Raw genomic sequence first — 18,293 nt, forward strand, 5'->3', positions numbered from 1 at the left:
ACTCCTTATTTAATGGTGAGTGACAGAAAGTCAAGATACAGAACCAGCATCCAACACAATCTCAACTGTTTGTTCTCTGTGGTTTTTAATACTAAATCAGAATATCTAAGACCCTGTGTGACCTGGTACAAGTAATCACGTCCCACCCCTTGGCCTGTGGGTCTTCATCTGTAAAATGGGAGGAATACAATCTACTCTCAAGGATTGGTACGAGGACTAAATGATTGAAAACCTGTTGAGTGCTCTGCGAGGGCTTATGTGGCCAGGTCTTGAGTGTGAGGGCTGCTGTCAGGTTGGCAGGGGCGGGGATGGCGTGAGATGGATAATATGAGACCCCACCTCTTTGTAGTTGTCTGTATTTTCTCGCCTTATGTAGTAGATATATACCATAGCGTGATCAGGAAAAGGAGTTGTAGCTCTGTGTTTGATTGTCTTGTCCCTTGCCCTTTCTCCCAAAAGGAAATGACATAAATTAAACTAGGAATTGAGAGGGGCAAGTTAGAGCTAGCCCTGCCTCTAACCCAGTTCTGTGTCCAAGGCCTGTGCTGCTGTGTGTCCTTCCAGGTGGCCCCGGCTGATGGCTTCTCTGACCTCGCCATGCAAGTGATGACATCTCCATCAAAGAACTACATTCTGTCTGTGATCAGCGGGAGCATCTGTATATTGTTCCTGATTGGCCTGATGTGTGGACGTATCACCAAGCGAGTAACACGAGAGCTCAAGGACAGGTAGAGCCACCGTGACCACCAAAGGAACTACCTGTCCAGTGCCCAGTTTGTACAGCCCTCCTGTATAGTGTACCCACTCACCTCGTTCTTCTAGGAGGTGGCATCAACACCCATGTTAGAGCAGCAGCAGGTGTCCTCTGCGTTGTCCCATCTCAGACTTCGCCCGTGTCCATGGTGTCCTCCTCCTCCTCGACCATTTGTGCAACAGCAGCAGCTGGCCGCTTTGGTTATTGCCTTTGTTGGCAAATTTGGGTTTACCTGCCCGTAGACAAGTCTCTCTCGTACCAATGGAACTACCAGTACTTCCAGAACCAACTTACCTGACCTGCAACTCAAATGATTTTTAAAAAAAAAAAAACAAAACAAAAACCACCAAAAAAAAAAAAGAAAAAAGAAAGAAACAAAAGAAAAAAAATTTTTAAAGAAAGAAAAAAATGTATATAATAACACATCTCCTCCAGGCTTGACTTGGGCAATGGGGTTATTTCTTCTGTGTGACTGTAAAATGAAGCAGGACTTACGGGGAAAACACAGCACCCAATATGCTATATAACTGGGATGTCTTGCTCATTTCTCAAAAGCACCTTTGGACCATGTGGGGGCCATGGACTTCACCGACGAGTGGGAAATCAGTGACCAGTCTGCTTTGGGTCTTGTTTTCTTCTGCTAAAACAGTGATGCCTTCCAGATCTCACCTTAATAGAGCCACTGCTGGTCAGGACCCCAGGCCATGAGTATTTCTATGACCCCCTCACTTCAGTGAGGTAAAGCAAGCATGAGCTTCCCTAAGCCAGAGGCAGATGGGTTGGGGAGGAGATCAAAAGTGGGAAGCTGGTCAGAGGCTGGACCCTGAGTCCCAAGGAGCAGGATCCCAGGAATCTTCCTCCTCCAGGCTAGCACAGGACTCAGTTACATTCGGATTGACCCTGCTGGGGATGGTGGTTAGTCTGGAAGGCCTGCGGGGAGGCAGGGACTGCAGCAGAGAGGGAGCTCGGGGCAGGAAGGAGGAGCAGGGATTGGTTCACTTTGCTCAGTTTTTAGGCAACAGTGCAAGTCAAAGACAATGGCTTATAAAGATTTAGTGTGGTCTCAAGATGTGACTGGCAGTCCAACCTGACCCTTGTGCAGGCTCAAGGCCACCTTCCCAGACAAGCTCCCTTATGCCTCTTTGTAGAGAGGACTTGGAAAGTTATTACGTTAAAAGATGGAGCCTTTTATCTGTTTTTTTCTTTCTGTCCATTTGCTGCGTACACCCACTGTAGTAGGCATTGGCTGAGTGTTGTACTTTGATGAATCATCAGATGTTGTACTTCCAGAATCTAGCTTTATGCAAGCAATCTTCCTGGCCGTCCTCCTTCGTCCCTCCAGTGTGGGATGGCAGGTTTGGAGTGTAAAAGGGGAGGAGTGCAGGCATCACAGTGCAACTTGGCACACCTTGGTTTGAGTTTGGGGCATGGAGTTACAGTGGGTGCACAAGAGGGCGGCATGTACAGTAGGAGATATATTTATATAATATATATTTTATTAACCTGTTAGACGTCCACAGAGTATTATAAATCACGTGCCTAAAACTGTCCACATAGACCATGGCGCCCCTCCTTGCCCTGCCCCCCCTTTGCCACTGTCCACATGTGCTGCGGGATGTATGCAACATTTGTCTCCCCTGAAATGTGTTCGATACAAAGTGGGTCAGTTTGTGGATCGGTTGATGCAGATTACTCCTTGTCTCATCTGAATGATGTATATTTGAATACTGTGGTTTTCTTTGCTCGTTGCTCCCCTTCCGGGAGGCAGTGCAATCCAGAAGCCAGCTGTATCCCACTGCCTAGGGTACTGCGAGTTACCAAGGGGAACTGCTCAGCTGCTCGGTCCCTTCAGTCTTGCTCTTAAGGTCTTCCTGATTCTCAACACCTGTCCTGGGGTTCTTCCAAAACTTGAAACTCTTGGAGTCCGAGCAGCGTACCCCTACCACCACCATTGTTGGACTGAATTGAGCTGGTCCGGATAGTCCACCTCCAGGAGTTCCCACCTGGGCCTGGGGGCTTGGGATTGAGAACCGGGGATGTCCTCTCAACGCAGGCCCCCACTGACCTGTCTGGCATGGTTCACAGGATAGAGTAACACATTCACCATTTGGTGAGTGTGCGGGTACCATTCTCCATCTCTGCGTTCTCCCTCCTAGTGTCTGTAAAACAAACCAATAGTTTAAGGTATCTGGACATTTTGGCTTTGTCTGAAGCATATCTGGAAGCTTGAAAAGGATTTTGATTCTTGAAACATTTATCATCTTTAGAAATGATACAATAAATAAAAGGGATAATTCTGCCAGTATTTTTGTTGCTTTTGCTAGAAAGCATTTCACCATCCTGCTTGGAATAGTTTCATATGACTGGTTCTTGAGAGTCCCAGGTAGTGTCCTGAGCAGTTTTCTACCTGCAGGGGTCCCAGCACCTTCTGAACCTGCAGCTCAACTGTATCCATTCTGCCCCCCTTTGGTATAATAACACAGGTTCTGGGGCACCTCTGGTCACTGGCCTCAGAGGTCAATCATGAGTAAATCACCTAGTCGACTCAAGAAGAAATCGCCGTAGTGGAGAAGCTGATGATGGACCTTGGCCTTTATCTCTTCTGATGTCTAGCCTGTGGACAATAACAAGCAGCTGGTGGGGGGTTTTCCACAGTCAAGGCCTCAGGCGTTTGCCGAAAATCCAGGTAACTCATCTGGCCTTATTAGCTCTCTCCAGGGTCTGGGGAAGTCATATGAAGTGTGCTCCAGAACACTCCAGAGGCCCCGAGAGGTTACTCTCCTGGCCTGGAGGCCCTCCGGTATAGGAGATCGGAAATGCAGGGCAACTGTCAAGAGCAAGACTCTTCCCTCTAACTGAGTTTCTCTCCCAGAAGGGTAGCCCTGGAAGTGAGACCCTTACCCTGGTGCGGCCCTGACCATCCTCTGCTATTGCTGCTCTCCCAGGAGACCTGTGCTAGCAAGATGTGCTGAGGTAGGAGCATAGCCGAGGCTTGGGTTCACTCCAGCAGGAAAGTCTTCCTCCTCTACGTTCCCTGGAGGCCCTCTGGCTGCCACTGCCAGTTCTGTGGGTCCAGTCGACGCACTCCAAACCAGTGCATCCTGAGTCCTGGTACTCAGCAGGCATTGGCTCGAATTCACTGCAGGCCTCCGGCTGTCTGATATCCTGTGCTTCCTTTTCTGGGGAACAGTGAGCAGCTCTGCCTGGGCGAGAGAGGGAGGGAGATTCTGCTTTCCTAGAAGAGGTGACAGAATTGTCAGAGTTCACTTCTTCCTATTTCCTGAAGTTGTGTCATAAAAGAATCCAGTGGTAAAGAGGTCTATAGTATCCATTTACTCATCAGACAAAATGGAACGGGACTTCTGTGCCGACTTCCCTGTCTTCCCAAGAAAAGATTCACTCTTTTGTGTGAGTAGGACTTCTGGAAATGTCTCCCATCCTCCCCACCCCCAGGCTTGCGGTACAGCTTCTGTCCCACAGATCCCCACTCTAGGGAGTCATCCAGGGAGAGAGAGATGGCTTCATGGGCCTCCTTTCTTACTTAGCTGGTCTCAAGTTCTTCTGAGAAAAAGCTTTCATATCCCGTTTCTTCCCCTCCCCCACCAAAAACTACATGTTCTGCACATCCAGCTTCTTTTAAGCAAGCGGATACAGAGAAGGAAGCTGGAAGGGACCCGTGGCAGCCAGCCAATCCAGCCTGGCCCATTCAACCTAAATTTTGGCCACAGAACCACAAGCATAGGGCTTTTTGAATTGTGTGCATTTTGGTATATATATTTGTATTTCAGGTTCTTACGGATTTGGGAAACCTGAAAGATCCTTTTTTTCTCCCCCGCTTTGGACAGCACCTACGTAGCTTTATCGAATGCAGCATTCTGGTACCCTGAATTTCTCCTCGGCCTTGAGGGACACTTCTCTCCTTCACCTCTTCTCCACTGCTCCCTGATTCCCAAGGGCCGTGGGGCCACAGCTCCTGTTCTGGCCTGCCCCTCCTCCCTTCCTCCCTCACTCTCTCTCTCTCTCTCTCTCTCTTGTCTTTGGTTGGCCATCTCTCTAATACACTCCTCTTGGTCCTCCTCTCCATTAGGACCAGGGTCACATGTTAGGGCATTCGAGTCTGAAGCCGAATCCCCCTTCTTGCCCTGACCTCAGACAACAGATATGTCATAGCAAACCCAGACTGACTCTTCTGAGTGACAAGCTTCTCCCAGCCGTCTAGTGAGATCACTATGGAGACCCCAGGACTGCTTGTTATCTGGAGCACAAGGTGGAACTATCTGTTTAGTCTGGTGGTAGCAGGATCCTGATGGTGGTTTCCTCTCCTTCCTCCTCCCCAAGATCTGTCACAACACACCGGTAGGGATGTTGTTGGGATACATGGAGTAGAGAAACCTTCCTGGGCAAGGAGAAAATTCAGATAGTGCCTCTATATTCTGTTTTTGCCTCCCCCCAGCATGGAACCCATGGAGCCCATGGAACCCATGGAACCTGGACCCCAGAGCCCAGCAGGCCTATGCCAGGAGCTAGGGAGGTTGGAGAGGCCCCGGGCAGACTGCAGTCAGTGCACGGGGTCGGGTGGCCAGCGGGACAGCCGGCAGCAGGAGCCTTCCTAGCAGCTTCTCCCGGCACAGTGTTCCCATGTCAGTCCAAGCAGGAAAACAGACTGAACAGCAGATGCTGTGTGACATCTTAGGCCTTGAACTTTTTTTTTTTTTAAGAAAGAGAAAATACAGAAAAGTAAAATTAACAAGCCTCTTTTGTAAATGATTTTTCTTTCTATGTATAAAATCCCAGCAGTTCCTTGTTTTTACATGTTCATGCTGTGTAATTTTGAGATGTTACTGAGATCCTGAACATAATGTGCATTTTTTTCTGTACAGATGAAATGGGAGAATTTAATAAAGAGTTTGCAGGTTTTTACTTGTTAAATCTTCTCTGGTGACTGGGAGGACGCCCCCAACCAACTGCTCTGTGAGGAGCATCTCCTGAGCTGTGCACCCTGACCCTACTCGCTGCGCTTGGTGGTGTCGTTTCTGTCTCCTCAGCTAAATAGGTCAAGCAGGGTAGGACCACAGGAACTTTAGAGGCCGGATCCAAGGTTTTCTGATCGTCAGGTTGATGTGTTGGGAATTACTCACTTTAAACCACATCATAAGGCTCCTTCCTGGGGAGAGCGTAGCTGGGACCCATCGTTGCACATAAGGCACGTGGATGCACTGGTCTCTAGTGGTCACCTTACCTTCCCTCTGGGCCCGGAACTAGGCCACATTTCTTGTCCATGCCCTGTCAGGTCCCTGTTCATCAGCCCTCACCTCCCCGTTCCAACAGCCCAGTCCCAGGGCCAGTGACCCCTGTGACACCCTTCCTGAGGCTTCCGTCTCCTTTGCTATGGCAAAGTGAATTTGCATGTGGGTGTTACAAAATCCTCACTTAAGGAGTTTGCATGGACACAAGGATTTCTCGAAGTAGAAACCTCTGTACCAGGATCTGAGTGCTAGGATGCCCGGTGAGAAAGGACCAGAGGACTCTGGGCCCAGGGTTTCTTCTCAGAACTCAGATCCACTTTTTGCAGCTGTCACACGGGAGATGGTGGGCCTGCGTGTAGCGTGGAGGCCAGGAGAAGGCGAAGCGTAGAAGAACAAAAGAGGAAGAGAGAACAACTGGAAACACTCCGTAGGGAACTCTGGGCAGCCATGGCCCTGGATGGGAGGAGTCAGGGGCCAGATGCTCCTGAGAGTCTTAGAGAGGCTGCCTGCTGTGGTGCAAGTGTGGGAAATGAAGTCACTGGTATTCCCACAAGGGAGAAGTGGGTTCCCTAGCTCGCAGCATCGGCCCCTTGACGGGATGCCACAGCAGTAGTGGGGACCGTGCTGCCTTAGCAGTCTCCGAAGGAATCACCCTACCCTCAACTTCTGTGTGATCTTTCTGATTAAAAACGCTTGGCCAACTTAAATCCTCAGAGGCATTTGGCATTTGTTCTCAAAAGGGGCTGAGGAATGAAAGGATTTTAGCCAAAAAGGGGGAGAACTTTAGATACCCAACCCTCTGCTAGATGAAGAAGTGAGAGAGGGTGGGTGTGACCCGGCTTTCTCAGCTAGTGAGCAGCAAAACATGACGGTCTGCCCCTGCCACATGCGTTTCCCTCTGACCGGCCAGAGTGGCCTTGGGACCTGTATGACTTTCAGGCTCCAGCCTGCAGTGGCTGACCTGTCCTCAGAGCCAGACCATACCCTGGACGTCCCTCCCCTGGAAGCTATTGGCCTTGGTCCCAGGATCCTACGTCCCTTGCCCAGAACAACCCACAGCACAGCAGTAACTTCTCAAATTCCCTGTATTTATGGAGAAATTTGGACAGCCTGAGAGAGAAAGGGGGACCCGATGGGTAACGAAAGGCAGCAGACTAGGAGGAAGCCGACCGGAGCAAGGAGGGAGGGTCCGGGGCATGGGCAGCCCCTCGGAGGACGTGGAAGCCCCTGGGGCTCGGCCACTTGTGCTCCGGGGCCGCGGCAGGAGTGCACCTCCTGCCCACCTGCGCCCTGGAACCGGGGGCCGCTCCTTGACCCCCTCTGGGGAGTGGCTCCGTAGGGCGGGCCCAACAACAGCGATTCCTCCAGAGAGCAGCCAGGATGAGGCCGTAGATGAGAGATGCGCCCAGCAGTCCCAGGTAGCAGTAGGTGGTGGCGATGAGGATCTGCTCCAGCTCCGCTGTGAGGGAGACAGGCACAGGGTGAAAGTGGGCCCGCAATGAACAATGCATCTTCATGGGCTTCTCCCTGCCCCTGCCTCCTCCTAAGGAGGCCTCTCTGGCTCACTTTATCCTCTGTGAAGTTGTGTTACTCCCCATTTATAGGATAAAAAGTTAGACTTAAGATCTGTAAGTGCAGAGATGGTCTGGGCTGGATGGGGTAAGTAGGTAGGTGGATCTGAGGCCAAGAGAGGGTAAAAGACTCCTCCTCCACCTCCCCCCCCACTCCCCCCACCCTAGGGGCCACAGAATGTTGAGGGCTGAACCAGGACTAGACCCAGGTGCTTTGGACTGGGTCTACACCTTTTCCAGCCAGAATCTCAGGGCTCAGCTCTGACTGCATCAACACAGGAGCTTCCCAGACCCCCCTGCGGGAGGGCCCCTCTCCTGGCTGAGCTCCTGAATATTTCCTGTGTTCCTGTCCTAGGACCTTTAGTGCAGTGTTCCTTGCATTTTAAACCTTGGTTCAGTGTCCGACCTACCCCTCTAGACTCACTAATATTCAGACTGTGTTCCAGTCACCTCTCTGCCCTGGCAAATACTTAGTACTCCATAAAATGATTGCTGAATGAGTCGATGACCGTGAAAAGTCAAGGCTTCACCACCCAGGGGGTCCCACGTCAGTGTCGGGGGGTCCGTACCTAGAAGAATGTGTCCACTCTTGTTCGCATTCTCCACTTCCAGCGTTCTCCTGTGCCCTGGAACAGAGCAGATGCCCTTCGTATAGCTTCCCTCTGCCCTGTCCCCCAAAGGAAATAAGCAGGCATTCACCACTAGGGAACACAGAAGCCAGGAGTGACAGAGTAGGTATTAGGACTTTGGGGGTAGCTGGTCCCACAACATTGCACGGGCTCCAAAGCCACGTCCAGGCTTCACCAGAAGCTAGGGCAGAGCCAAGGGTTCTTTGCCACACACAGCAGTGCTTATCTTGACTTTCTGGTTTGCCGGGGAGTAATTGATGTCTGGGTTCCAGGTGGTTGCATCAGGAAGACTGGAGCACAACCCCTGGGTCCTCTCTACTCACCTCGGCCCCAGGGCAGGGGCAGCACGACTTCTGAGACTCCACTCTGGTGCAAGCCTCGGCAAGTCACAGACATTCCTGCCACCTCCTGAGGCAGCTGCAGCCAGCTGACCATGGGATCCCCAGCTCCCCCAGTGGAGTCCTCTTCCTCCTGGTATTGGCCTTCCAGGACCCAGGACACCCTCAGAGGGTCAGGGTTATGTCCTAGGGCCACGCAAAGTACATGGAAGGGAGGGCCGTAGGCGGGGATGAACAGGCTCAGCTCAGGTGGCTGCAGAGCCAGGGGTTGCCTCTTAGCTGTGGGGAATGAGAGGAAGAAGGATGTTACCCAATACCACCAGCCTCTCCCAAACTCAGTCCTATTGATCCCCCTCCTTCTGGGGCCTCTGGAGACTCTTCTACCCTTCCTCTATGGCCTTTCCTCGCCTTTGTCAGAATCTACTTTGCCCCACAACTGGCCTTCTGGCCTGTTGAGCAGAATATGAGCTGAGCTTATCTCTGCCACATGTACCTTCTGTCCTCCGGGCCTCCAGTATCCTTCCTACAGAGCAAGGGAAGGGAAGGGATTTAATGTTCTTGATGAGGCTTCCCCTCCCAGGCCTACAAATCCGGTCTAAGGTGTTTCTGTCCATCCTCAAATGCTTCCAGCCAATTCCACCATCCAGAAGCTTGAGCATTTTCCCTGCTGGCAGTCTACTCTCCTGGCCCTCCTTCTCTTTCCCTCATCCTGCCGACAACAGCTTCCTCCAAGGGGGCTCCACCATCTACACCTTTCTGCCCACTGCCACCAGCTCCATTGCAATCGTATGCACTAGGGGCACCAGATCCCCACGCTCTTAGACTCACCCTGATAGAGCAGTCGGGTACCTTCTCCAAAGACATACTGGCCTGAAAACCATATGGCACAGTAGTAGGTGCCCTCATCAGCAGGGCTGGCATTGCCCACGGTCAGGAGCGCAGCATTCTGGGCTGGGTCCATCTCTGCCAGAAAGCGAGGGTTCACACCAAAACCATAGGTGGGGGGAGCGCCTTCTCGCTGACTCAGCAGGAAGGTGGGGCCACTCCCCTTCAGCTGCTGGTACCAAGATAAGACATGAGCCCTGGCAGGGCTTCCCTGCACCACACACCAGATCTGTGGATTGCCTCGTCCACTCACCACAGAAGACCGAGGCTGGAACAGAGAGGGCTGGAGGACTTCTGGGGCACCTGAAGAGGCAGAGAGGATAGTGACCCACTCAAAACAACTCAGTAGTCCTTTATTAGACACTGTCAGCTCAGCCGAAGCGTCCGGTCTCACCAGAACGCCATTTGAGAATACCTGTCAAAACTGTACGTCATCACACTCTGTGATCTGGCAATTTTATTTCCATAAATTTACCTTAGGAAAATAACTGGACTCAGGTATATTGGTAGACCTACAAACAGGACTGTTATAATAATGAGAAAATAAATGTAATTAGAGGAGAGGATAAAGTTTTAAATGAGACACCCGGTCTATGCAGTACTATGCAGGCCCCATAAAAGGAAAATGTAGAACTCTCACTTCTGGGTAGGATGGAGTTGTTGGCAGCCAAATAATGTTCCCACTGAAAACAACTAGAAAAGCCAGAGGAACAGACGATATTTCAGGTTTAAGAGAGGTACAGAAGCAACAGTGGCCAGAAGGGTTAAGGATGTGCAGAGGGAAGAGCCACGGAGGTGCAAAGTGACAACTTTCAGCCATCTGGAATTGCCAATTCTGGCAAGAGGCTAAGGATCCAGGTTTTCCCCAGGGGGAAGGCTGCAGGTGAGACAAGAGAAATTAGCAGAGCCGTTTATAATCTCACAGGCTGCAGTGACAAAACCGGAAGCCTGAGGAACCTCAAATATATGTTCAGTTATCACCATTACCTGAAGTCTGAAATTTTATAAGATGGGAACCTTAAAAGCTAAGCCCAACCTCTGTGAAGCAGAGCGGAATTTTGAAGAGTCACAGTGCTGAGAAGATAAATGATCAGAGTTTGACATCTCAGAAGGAAACACTCTGCTGTATACACCAGGATTTCAGTTCAATGTCCCAAATGGGTCAGCCCTAGGAACAAGGCAAATGAGTAGTAGATGGAACTCTATTAAAACTGCATTCCATACACTTCTAATTGTAGAAGGAATTCTGGAATTAGGAAGCCACCATTTGACAACCACCATAGGAATCATCACTCAGACAAGAAGCATCAATAGATGGTAAAACATTTTGGGTTTGGGTAAGTTTATTTATTTATTTATTTATTTATTTATTATTATTTTTTTTTGAGAGAGAGAAAAAGCACGAGTGGGGGAGGGGCAGAGCTAGGGAGAGAGAGAATCCCAAGCAGGCTCCACACCACCAGGGCAGAGTGTGACGCAGGGCTCGATCCCATGAACAGTGAGATCATAACCTGAGCCCAAATCAAGAGCTGGACGCGGAACTGAATGAGCCATCCAGGCACCCAGCCACATGAGCAAAATTAATATCAACAGGAACGGGGCAAATAGACATCATGTGCCTCCTAATACAGGGCACTGAGAACACAATCTTTCAGTGGTATTCCTGTCATAAATGCATGCCTGAATCTAATCATGAGGAAACATCAGGTTTGAAGCATCAAACCCAAGTTGACGTATATTCTACAGAATAACTGGTCTGTACTCCATCATGAAAGGTGAAAACTAAGGAACTGTTCCAGATTAAAGGAGAATAAAGAGACATGATAACTAAATGCAGTGTGTGATCATGGATCGGATCTTGGACCATATATATATATGGTCCATATATATATATAGACCATCTATATATATTTATTTTACTCTAAAGAATATTGGAGAGAAAACTGGTGAATTTTGAGTAAGATTTGTAGATTGAATCATAGTAATTTTGGCTTCTTCATTTTGATCGTTGTACTGTGTAACACGAAGACTGATGGATGACTTCTCACCAGAGATGATGGAAGCCAGAAGACAATGAAAAGACATTTAAAGTTCTTGCGTGAAAACAAACAAACAAACCTGTCAACATAGAATTTTTTCTTACCTAATGAAACCGTCTTGAAAATAAAGATGTTCCCAGATAAAAGCTGAGATAATATGTCACCTACAGGAATCCTAAAGGGAAATCTCCAGGCAAAAGAAAAACGACTCTAGATGGAAACAGGGAAATGCATGAAGGAATGAAGAGTAATAGAAAGGGTAAATATGTAGTTAAATATAAATAAATATTGTCTGTACAAAGCAATAGAAATGTCGACTTGAGGGGCGCCTGGGTGGCGCAGTCGGTTAAGCGTCCGACTTCAGCCAGGTCACGATCTTGCGGTCCGTGAGTTCGAGCCCCGCGTCGGGCTCTGGGCTGATGGCTCAGAGCCTGGAGCCTGTTTCCCATTCTGTGTCTCCCTCTCTCTCTGCCCCTCCCCCGTTCATGCTCTGTCTCTCTCTGTCCCAAAAATAAAATAAACGTTAAAAAAAAAAAAAAAAAAAAAAAAGAAATGTCGACTTGAAATGTCTTATAAGAACAACACAGAAGTTGGGAGGAGGCAAGTGAAGTTAAAATACTCTAACATTATATCCTCATTAGAGAAGTGGTCAAAGTAGTATTATATTAGACCATGAAGTCAGAAATGCATATTTTAATCCGTAGGAGTAGCCACTAAAAGAATAATAAAAGAATGTATACTTAACAAGTTTTTAGAGGAGGGAATATTTTTTAAAAGAATCCAGGAGCACCTGGGTGGCTCAATTAGTTGAACATCTGACTCTTGATTTCATCTCAGGTCATGATCTCACAGTTAGTGAGTCTGAGCCCTGCGTCAGACTCTGCACTCACAGTGTGGAGCCTACTTGGGATACTCTGTCTCCCTCTCTCTCCCAAAAATAAATTGAAAAAAAAAAAAAAAGAATGCAAAAGAAGACAACAAATAAGAGAAAAGGGAACGAGCAACAAGGACTATAGTAGGTATAAACCCAAATATATTAGTAAATACGCTAAATATAAGGGGACTAAATTCTACAATTGAAAGACTAGGATAGACAGAATGGATCAAAATCTAACAACTATAACCTGCTAACAAAGATCACACCCTAAATATTAGGACTTGAAAACACTGAAAGTAAAAGTATTATTATCACTGATACACCTATGCTAACATCAGATCAAATAGGCTTCAAGGCAAAAAATAGTACGAAGAGATGAAGATGTACACTTAACGATGTAAAAGGGTCATTCCAACAGAAAGACATAAACCCAGCCATTTCAATAACCATATTAAATGTAAGTGGTCTAAACACCTCAATTGAAAGTCTGATTGGACAGGAATCCTGTGGATATTCCATCCACAACAAACCCACATAAGGACAAAAATAATTTAAAAGAAAAAGGATGGAGGGGCGCCTGGGTGGCGCAGTCGGTTAAGCGTCCGACTTCAGCCAGGTCACGATCTCGCGGTCCGTGAGTTCGAGCCCCGCGTCAGGCTCTGGGCTGATGGCTCCGAGCCTGGAGCCTGTTTCCGATTCTGTGTCTCCCTCTCTCTCTGCCCCTCCCCCGTTCATGCTCTGTCTCTCTCTGTCCCAAAAATAAATAAACGTTGAAAAAAAAAATTTTTTTTTAAAATAAAAAAATAAATAAAAAAAAGAAAAAGGATGGAAATGTCATACTATGCTACTATGATTTTTTTTTTTAACAGAAAGGGTAGTATCAAAATCAGATAAAGTTGATTTCAGGGCAAAGAATACTAACAGTAAAAAGTTTTATTTCATAATGTTAAAGAGTTCAATTCATTAAGAGAATATAACAATCTTAAACACTTACACACATAATGGAATTTCAAAATAAAAGAAGCAAAAGTAATAGAACTGCACAGAAAGACAGACAAATCCACAATAATGGCCAGAGATTTCAACACCCATCTTTTAATATTTGATAGAACAAGTAGGTAGAAAATCGCTGAGGATACAGACGCCTTGAATAATACCATCAACCAATTTACAAAACAGTACTTATAGAGCCCTCCACCCAACAACCCCCAATTACACTTATTTTTCAAATGCCCACGGAACCTTTATCAACTTAGATCATATTCTGAACATAAAACAAGTCTTCATATATTTAAAAGGATTCAAGTCACACACACATTGTTCTTTGACCACAGTGGAATTCAGTTAGAGACCAATGACAAAGATGTTTGGAAAATTCCCAAATGTTTGGAAAATAACTTAGTTCTAAATAACCCATGGGTCAAAGAGTAAATCTGGAAGTATAGCAGTATTTAAAAGTAAATGAAAATAAGAAGGTGATGGGTCAAAAAATGTGTGAGTGCTGCTGATACAATAACTGGAAACAGACACGGGGGATCTATCCAGATGATAAAAGTGCTCTAAGACTCAATGCTGGTTATAGTTGCATTGGTACATTGGTAAATGTACCGATAAACTTGGTACATTTGTTGAAAACAACTAAATTGTACAGTGCATCTAAATTGAGTGGATTGCGTGACACGTATACTTCACAGAAGTTGTTTCTAAAAACACCTAAGGACTGTTAAAGAAGAAATAAAATCGCATTTGCAGACAACCTAGTGGTAAACATAATAAAATTTTAAATGTATAATCTGTTAGAATTAATAAATGAGTTTATCAAGGTCACTGGATATAAGGTAAGTATAGAAAAATAAATTATAGTTCTATATTAACTATAAACAGACAATAAAATTAACAAAATACTACTTATGATAGCATCAAAACCAACAGATACCTAAAAATGAATCTTTTTTTTTTAAGTTCATTCGGAGAGAGAGAGCACGCACACAAGCTGCAGACGGGGAGGGAGAGAGAGAGGGAGAGAGAGACCATGGCAAGCAGGCGCCGTGCTGTCAGCGTGGAGCCCCATGTGGCGCTGAAACTCTAGAATTGTGAGATGATGGCCTGAGCCGAAATCAAGAGTCAGACGTTTAACCGACAGAGCCGCCCAGGTGCCCTCCCTAGAAATAAATCTCCTAAAACTATGCAAGTCCTCTACAGTGAAATCTACACAACATTATTGAAAGAAATGTTTACAATGTAAGTAAGTGGAGACAGATACCACGCGCATGCATTAGAACATTCACTGTGATGGAGTTGTCAGTTTTTCCTAAAGTGATACACAGCGTCAAACTTAGCTCGTCTTCTGAGCCATAAAACAAGTCTTAGTACATTTAAAAGTTCCCATCAAACCCCAGCAGGTCTTTTTGTGGAAAATGATAAGCTGATTCTAAAATTTTTATGCAAATGTAAAGTTCCTAGAATATCTAGGGCAATCTTGAAGAACAGCAGAGCTGGAGGAGTTACACTCCCAAGAACCAAAACTTTCAAGGGGCTGATGTAATGAAAACAGTGTGGTATTGGTGCAAGAATACACAAGGGAGCAGTGGAACATGAGCCAGAATCCAAAACGTGTCTACAGTTTTATGACAAAGCGATGCTATAAGGCTACGGAGAAAGGACGGCCTTTTGTGCTGGGTCAACTGGATATGCACATATGCACAAGCAGTGAGTTTGTTTGTTTGTTTGTTTTGCACAAGCAGTGAACTTTAACCTCCAACTCTTACTGGATTACAACCAAAAATTTCAGCTGGATCACACATCTAAATCTGGAATGTAAAACAGGAAAGCTTGGAAGAAAACATAGGATAATATCTTTATTTATTTATTTATGTTGAGAGAGAGAGAGAAAGAACGAGAAGAGGAAGGGCAGAGAGAGAGGGGGACAAAGGATCTTAAGTGGGCTCCGTGCTAACAGCAGAGAGCCTGATGCGGAACTGGAACTCACAAACTGTGAGAACGTGACCTGAGCCGAAGTCAGAAGCTTAATGAACTGAGCCACCGAGGCACCCCGAGAATATCTTTATCAGCATAAACCTCGGAAAGAAATCTTAGTAGGCAAAGATTTCTTACATACGACACCAAAAAAAGTCCATTATAATGGAAAAGCTATTATGTAAACAACATTAAAATTGGGAGTGGCTGTTTATCAGAAGACACCATTAACAACAGCGAAAAGATCCATGGACTGGAAGATACAACACAAATAACCAACAGAGGAGTTCTATTTAGATTTTTAGATTATATAAAGATCTCCCATAAATCATAAACAAAAAGTCAAATGAACCAATAGAAACATGAACAGAAGATTTGAACGGGCCCTTCACAGAACAGGATATCGTAAAGGTCAACAAACATGAAAACGCGCTCAATGCCATTATTCATCAGGGAAACAGAAATTAAGACTATGGGGAGATTAAAAAAAAAAAAAAGTCTAGGAGGACATCAGGCGCACGCGTACCTCAATGGCTAAAATGAAAAAGACAGGTAATTCTCAAGTCTCGGCAAAGGTGTGGAGGAACGGGAATTCTCTTACACACGTACGTATTTCTTTTCGCTAATATCCCAAAACCTGAAGGAATTGTTAACCGTTAACGGCAGTAGCGTGTGGGTTCGGGACCATGGGAGGTCTTAGGGCTTTTAATAAATCTACTGCTGTGTAATTTTACTTTGCAGGCTTTACTATCACCGTCAGAAATGAAAAGTTTCACATTTTGAAAAGAACAAGTCTCTCCCATCACGCTTGAACACCAAGACCCAGGACGTAGTGGTATTTCCTCGCCCTCATCTCTCTTGACCTTTCTGTGGCACTTACCTTGACCACTCCCGGCTCAAAGCCGGGTCTGCCTTCAAACCCCAGGGGCTGACCCCACTCTGCTCCCCTCCCACCCGTCCATCAGCCCTTCTGGTGCCTCAGTCTTGGTCCCTGGGATCTCTCCGTCACCCTCTCTCCTGGCTCCTGGACAAGCGCACTGGGGTAGCTCTTCCCTGAGGGTTCCTCAGTTTCTCTCCGGCCTCATTTCCACCAAATTAGAGTGAGGAAGATCCACCCCCCAGCCCTGCATTCCCCATCCTCCAGCTTCCCCAGCCTGCAGACAAGTCCCAGTCTCCTGGTCCTGCAGATCCTGTCACACAGCTGTCCTCCCCTCCACCAAAGCCTCTTGAGCCTGGGTCACCTCCTGCCACCCGGATGGCCCCCAGCCTCCCGCTGCTCCTGCTGGCCCCAATATCATGCCCCAGCCCATGTCACACCTGCCCCCCAACTCCACCGCTTTCACCAGACCCCCATCTACTAGCTAGCTGTGTGACTGTGGACACCTTATCTAAGCCTCAGTCTCACTCTAAAATGAGGGTTGTAGAATCTACCTCACAGAATTGTCATAAGGATTCAATGAGATAAAGTCTAGCATACAGTGCCTCCTTAATCAATGTCACCAGTTTCTACTCTTTCTGTTCAGCTCCACGGGACGCAAGGCACGGGTGATCTGACCCCTTCCCCAAGTACCTAGACCGCCCCTCCCAGCCCTCAACTGCCCCGCCCAAGCCCCTCTGTCTGTCCAGGTCCAGCCCCTGCACCTCCCCCGCCCCCCTTCTCGGCACCCTGCAGTCACTCAGGCCTAGGTTCCTCATGGGAGGTGGGAGTGAGGGGTCCACCCGGCTGTGCACCAGCCGCTCTCCCGCCTTCCGCTTCCAATAGTCCCCGCTACGCTCCTAAACCAGAATCTGTCCACAGTCACAAACCTCCATCCCCATTAAACGCGAGAGGGGCGCCTGGGTGGCTCAATCGTTGAGCGGCTGACTTCGGCTCAGATCATGATCTCACGGTGGTGGGACAGCTCAGAGCCTGGAACCTGCTCCCTGTCTCTGCCCCTCTCTCGCTCTCTCTCAAAAACTAAATAAACATTAAAACAATATTTTAAACGGAGCGAGAGGCCTAATTAGGATCTGGGACAGAGAGAGGGGAGAAGCTCACCTGAGACAGAGCGCAGCAGCCAGACACACAGGGCCCAGGCACGCCAGGACGCCGGGACTCTACTGGGGAGCTTTGGTGGCGACGCCATCTCTCTCCGTATCAGCCCGAGGCTGGACGGAGCGTGCAGCGCTTCTCCAACCGGGCCCTTCCTGTGGCCCCAGAACGAGGGGCCTGACGTCGCCTCCTCCCTAGGTGCGGAGGGGTGGGGGGTACAGACACAGGCGCGGTGCAATTGTGGGCCAACCCCAATATCCGGGTCTCTCGGAAAGCCCCTGGAGGGGTGGGGGTGGGGCCTCTGAGTGCTGGGGCGAAGCACAGAGGACCACTCGGTTTGCAAGCAGTTCAGCAGAGGACTTGGTTTACTGGCCCCTGAAACCAGTCCCGGAGAGGTCCCGGCCTCGGGTCTGGCTGGGTCCGCAGGCCTGAACTGCGATGTCAGAGGCACACCCCTTTCTTTCTCTCTACTCTGTAGCCATCTGTCTTTTCGTTTGGTTTGCGGGCAGGCTCTCCACACGTGGTGGAAAGATGTCCCCCAGGGCCCAAGGCTCAGGTTGGCCAGCGTAGCCACCTCGGGGAAAAGGAAGAGTCTCCTTCCTGTTACTTGAAACAGAGGTCCGAGGCTGATGTTGGTCAACCTAGCCTGGACCATGCACCTGCCCAAACCCATCACTGTGATCAGTGGGCTGGCTGGGCCTGGGTCACCTGTGCCCTCTGGAAGCTGAGGCAGGGGGGCAGTTTCAGAGGGTCTTTGGGGACTTGGAGTCACAGCATGGTGGTTCCCAGAGGAAAGCTGGATGCAGTCACCAGAGGGTCCAGAGCAGGCACCTACCTGTCCAAAGGGGCTAATGTAACAGAAGAAGGGGGGGCCTCTCCGGCCCAAGAGGGGCCCCTCTGCTGCCTCCTTCCAGCTTCTCAGTTCGGCAGCCATGTCCCCACACCC

At 48.2% G+C, this 18,293-nt stretch overlaps 2 protein-coding genes across 3 annotated transcripts in view; one reads left to right on the top strand and one right to left on the bottom strand.

Annotated features, from left to right (window-relative positions):
- The window catches only part of GLG1 (golgi glycoprotein 1), a 152,560-nt gene extending 146,877 nt beyond the window's left edge, over positions 1 to 5,683 (top strand). The window contains 1 exon segment of the mRNA XM_030298555.1: positions 565 to 5,683. Within this exon segment, the coding sequence (XP_030154415.1) occupies positions 565 to 732 (168 nt within the window). The 3' untranslated portion in view covers positions 733 to 5,683.
- A 1,383-nt stretch (positions 5,684 to 7,066) lies between these two features.
- On the bottom strand, positions 7,067 to 17,518 carry LOC115502807 (immunoglobulin alpha-2 heavy chain-like). Of its 2 annotated transcripts, none has more exons than XM_030298560.1 (5): positions 17,354 to 17,518; positions 9,367 to 9,726; positions 8,524 to 8,817; positions 8,141 to 8,197; positions 7,067 to 7,459 (listed from the first exon to the last, which is right to left on the bottom strand). In XM_030298560.1, exons 1-5 carry the CDS (start codon positions 17,439 to 17,441, stop codon positions 7,155 to 7,157), a joined length of 1,104 nt encoding a protein of 367 aa, XP_030154420.1. In that variant the 5' UTR covers positions 17,442 to 17,518; the 3' UTR covers positions 7,067 to 7,154. The 2 variants fall into 2 exon arrangements, with proteins under 2 accessions (XP_030154420.1, XP_030154421.1); XM_030298561.1 differs by having other exon boundaries at positions 9,367 to 9,501; positions 17,354 to 17,510.
- Positions 17,519 to 18,293: the final 775 nt, after the last annotated feature.

Source organism: Lynx canadensis, chromosome E2 (genome assembly GCF_007474595.2).
Source record: "Lynx canadensis isolate LIC74 chromosome E2, mLynCan4.pri.v2, whole genome shotgun sequence".
NCBI lineage: Eukaryota > Metazoa > Chordata > Mammalia > Carnivora > Felidae > Lynx > Lynx canadensis.

What these genes read in the sequence shown, in the direction of transcription:
- LOC115502807 (XM_030298560.1), bottom strand. Translation starts at nt 17,441, where the DNA reads ATGGCGTCGCCACCAAAGCTCCCCAGTAGAGTCCCGGCGTCCTGGCGT. An exon ending in GCTGCTGCGCTCTGTCTCAG is followed by an intron (nt 9,727 to 17,353) that starts GTGAGCTTCTCC and finishes CTGCCTCTTCAG; the next exon opens with GTGCCCCAGAAGTCCTCCAG. An exon ending in TACCCGACTGCTCTATCAGG is followed by an intron (nt 8,818 to 9,366) that starts GTGAGTCTAAGA and finishes CATTCCCCACAG; the next exon opens with CTAAGAGGCAACCCCTGGCT.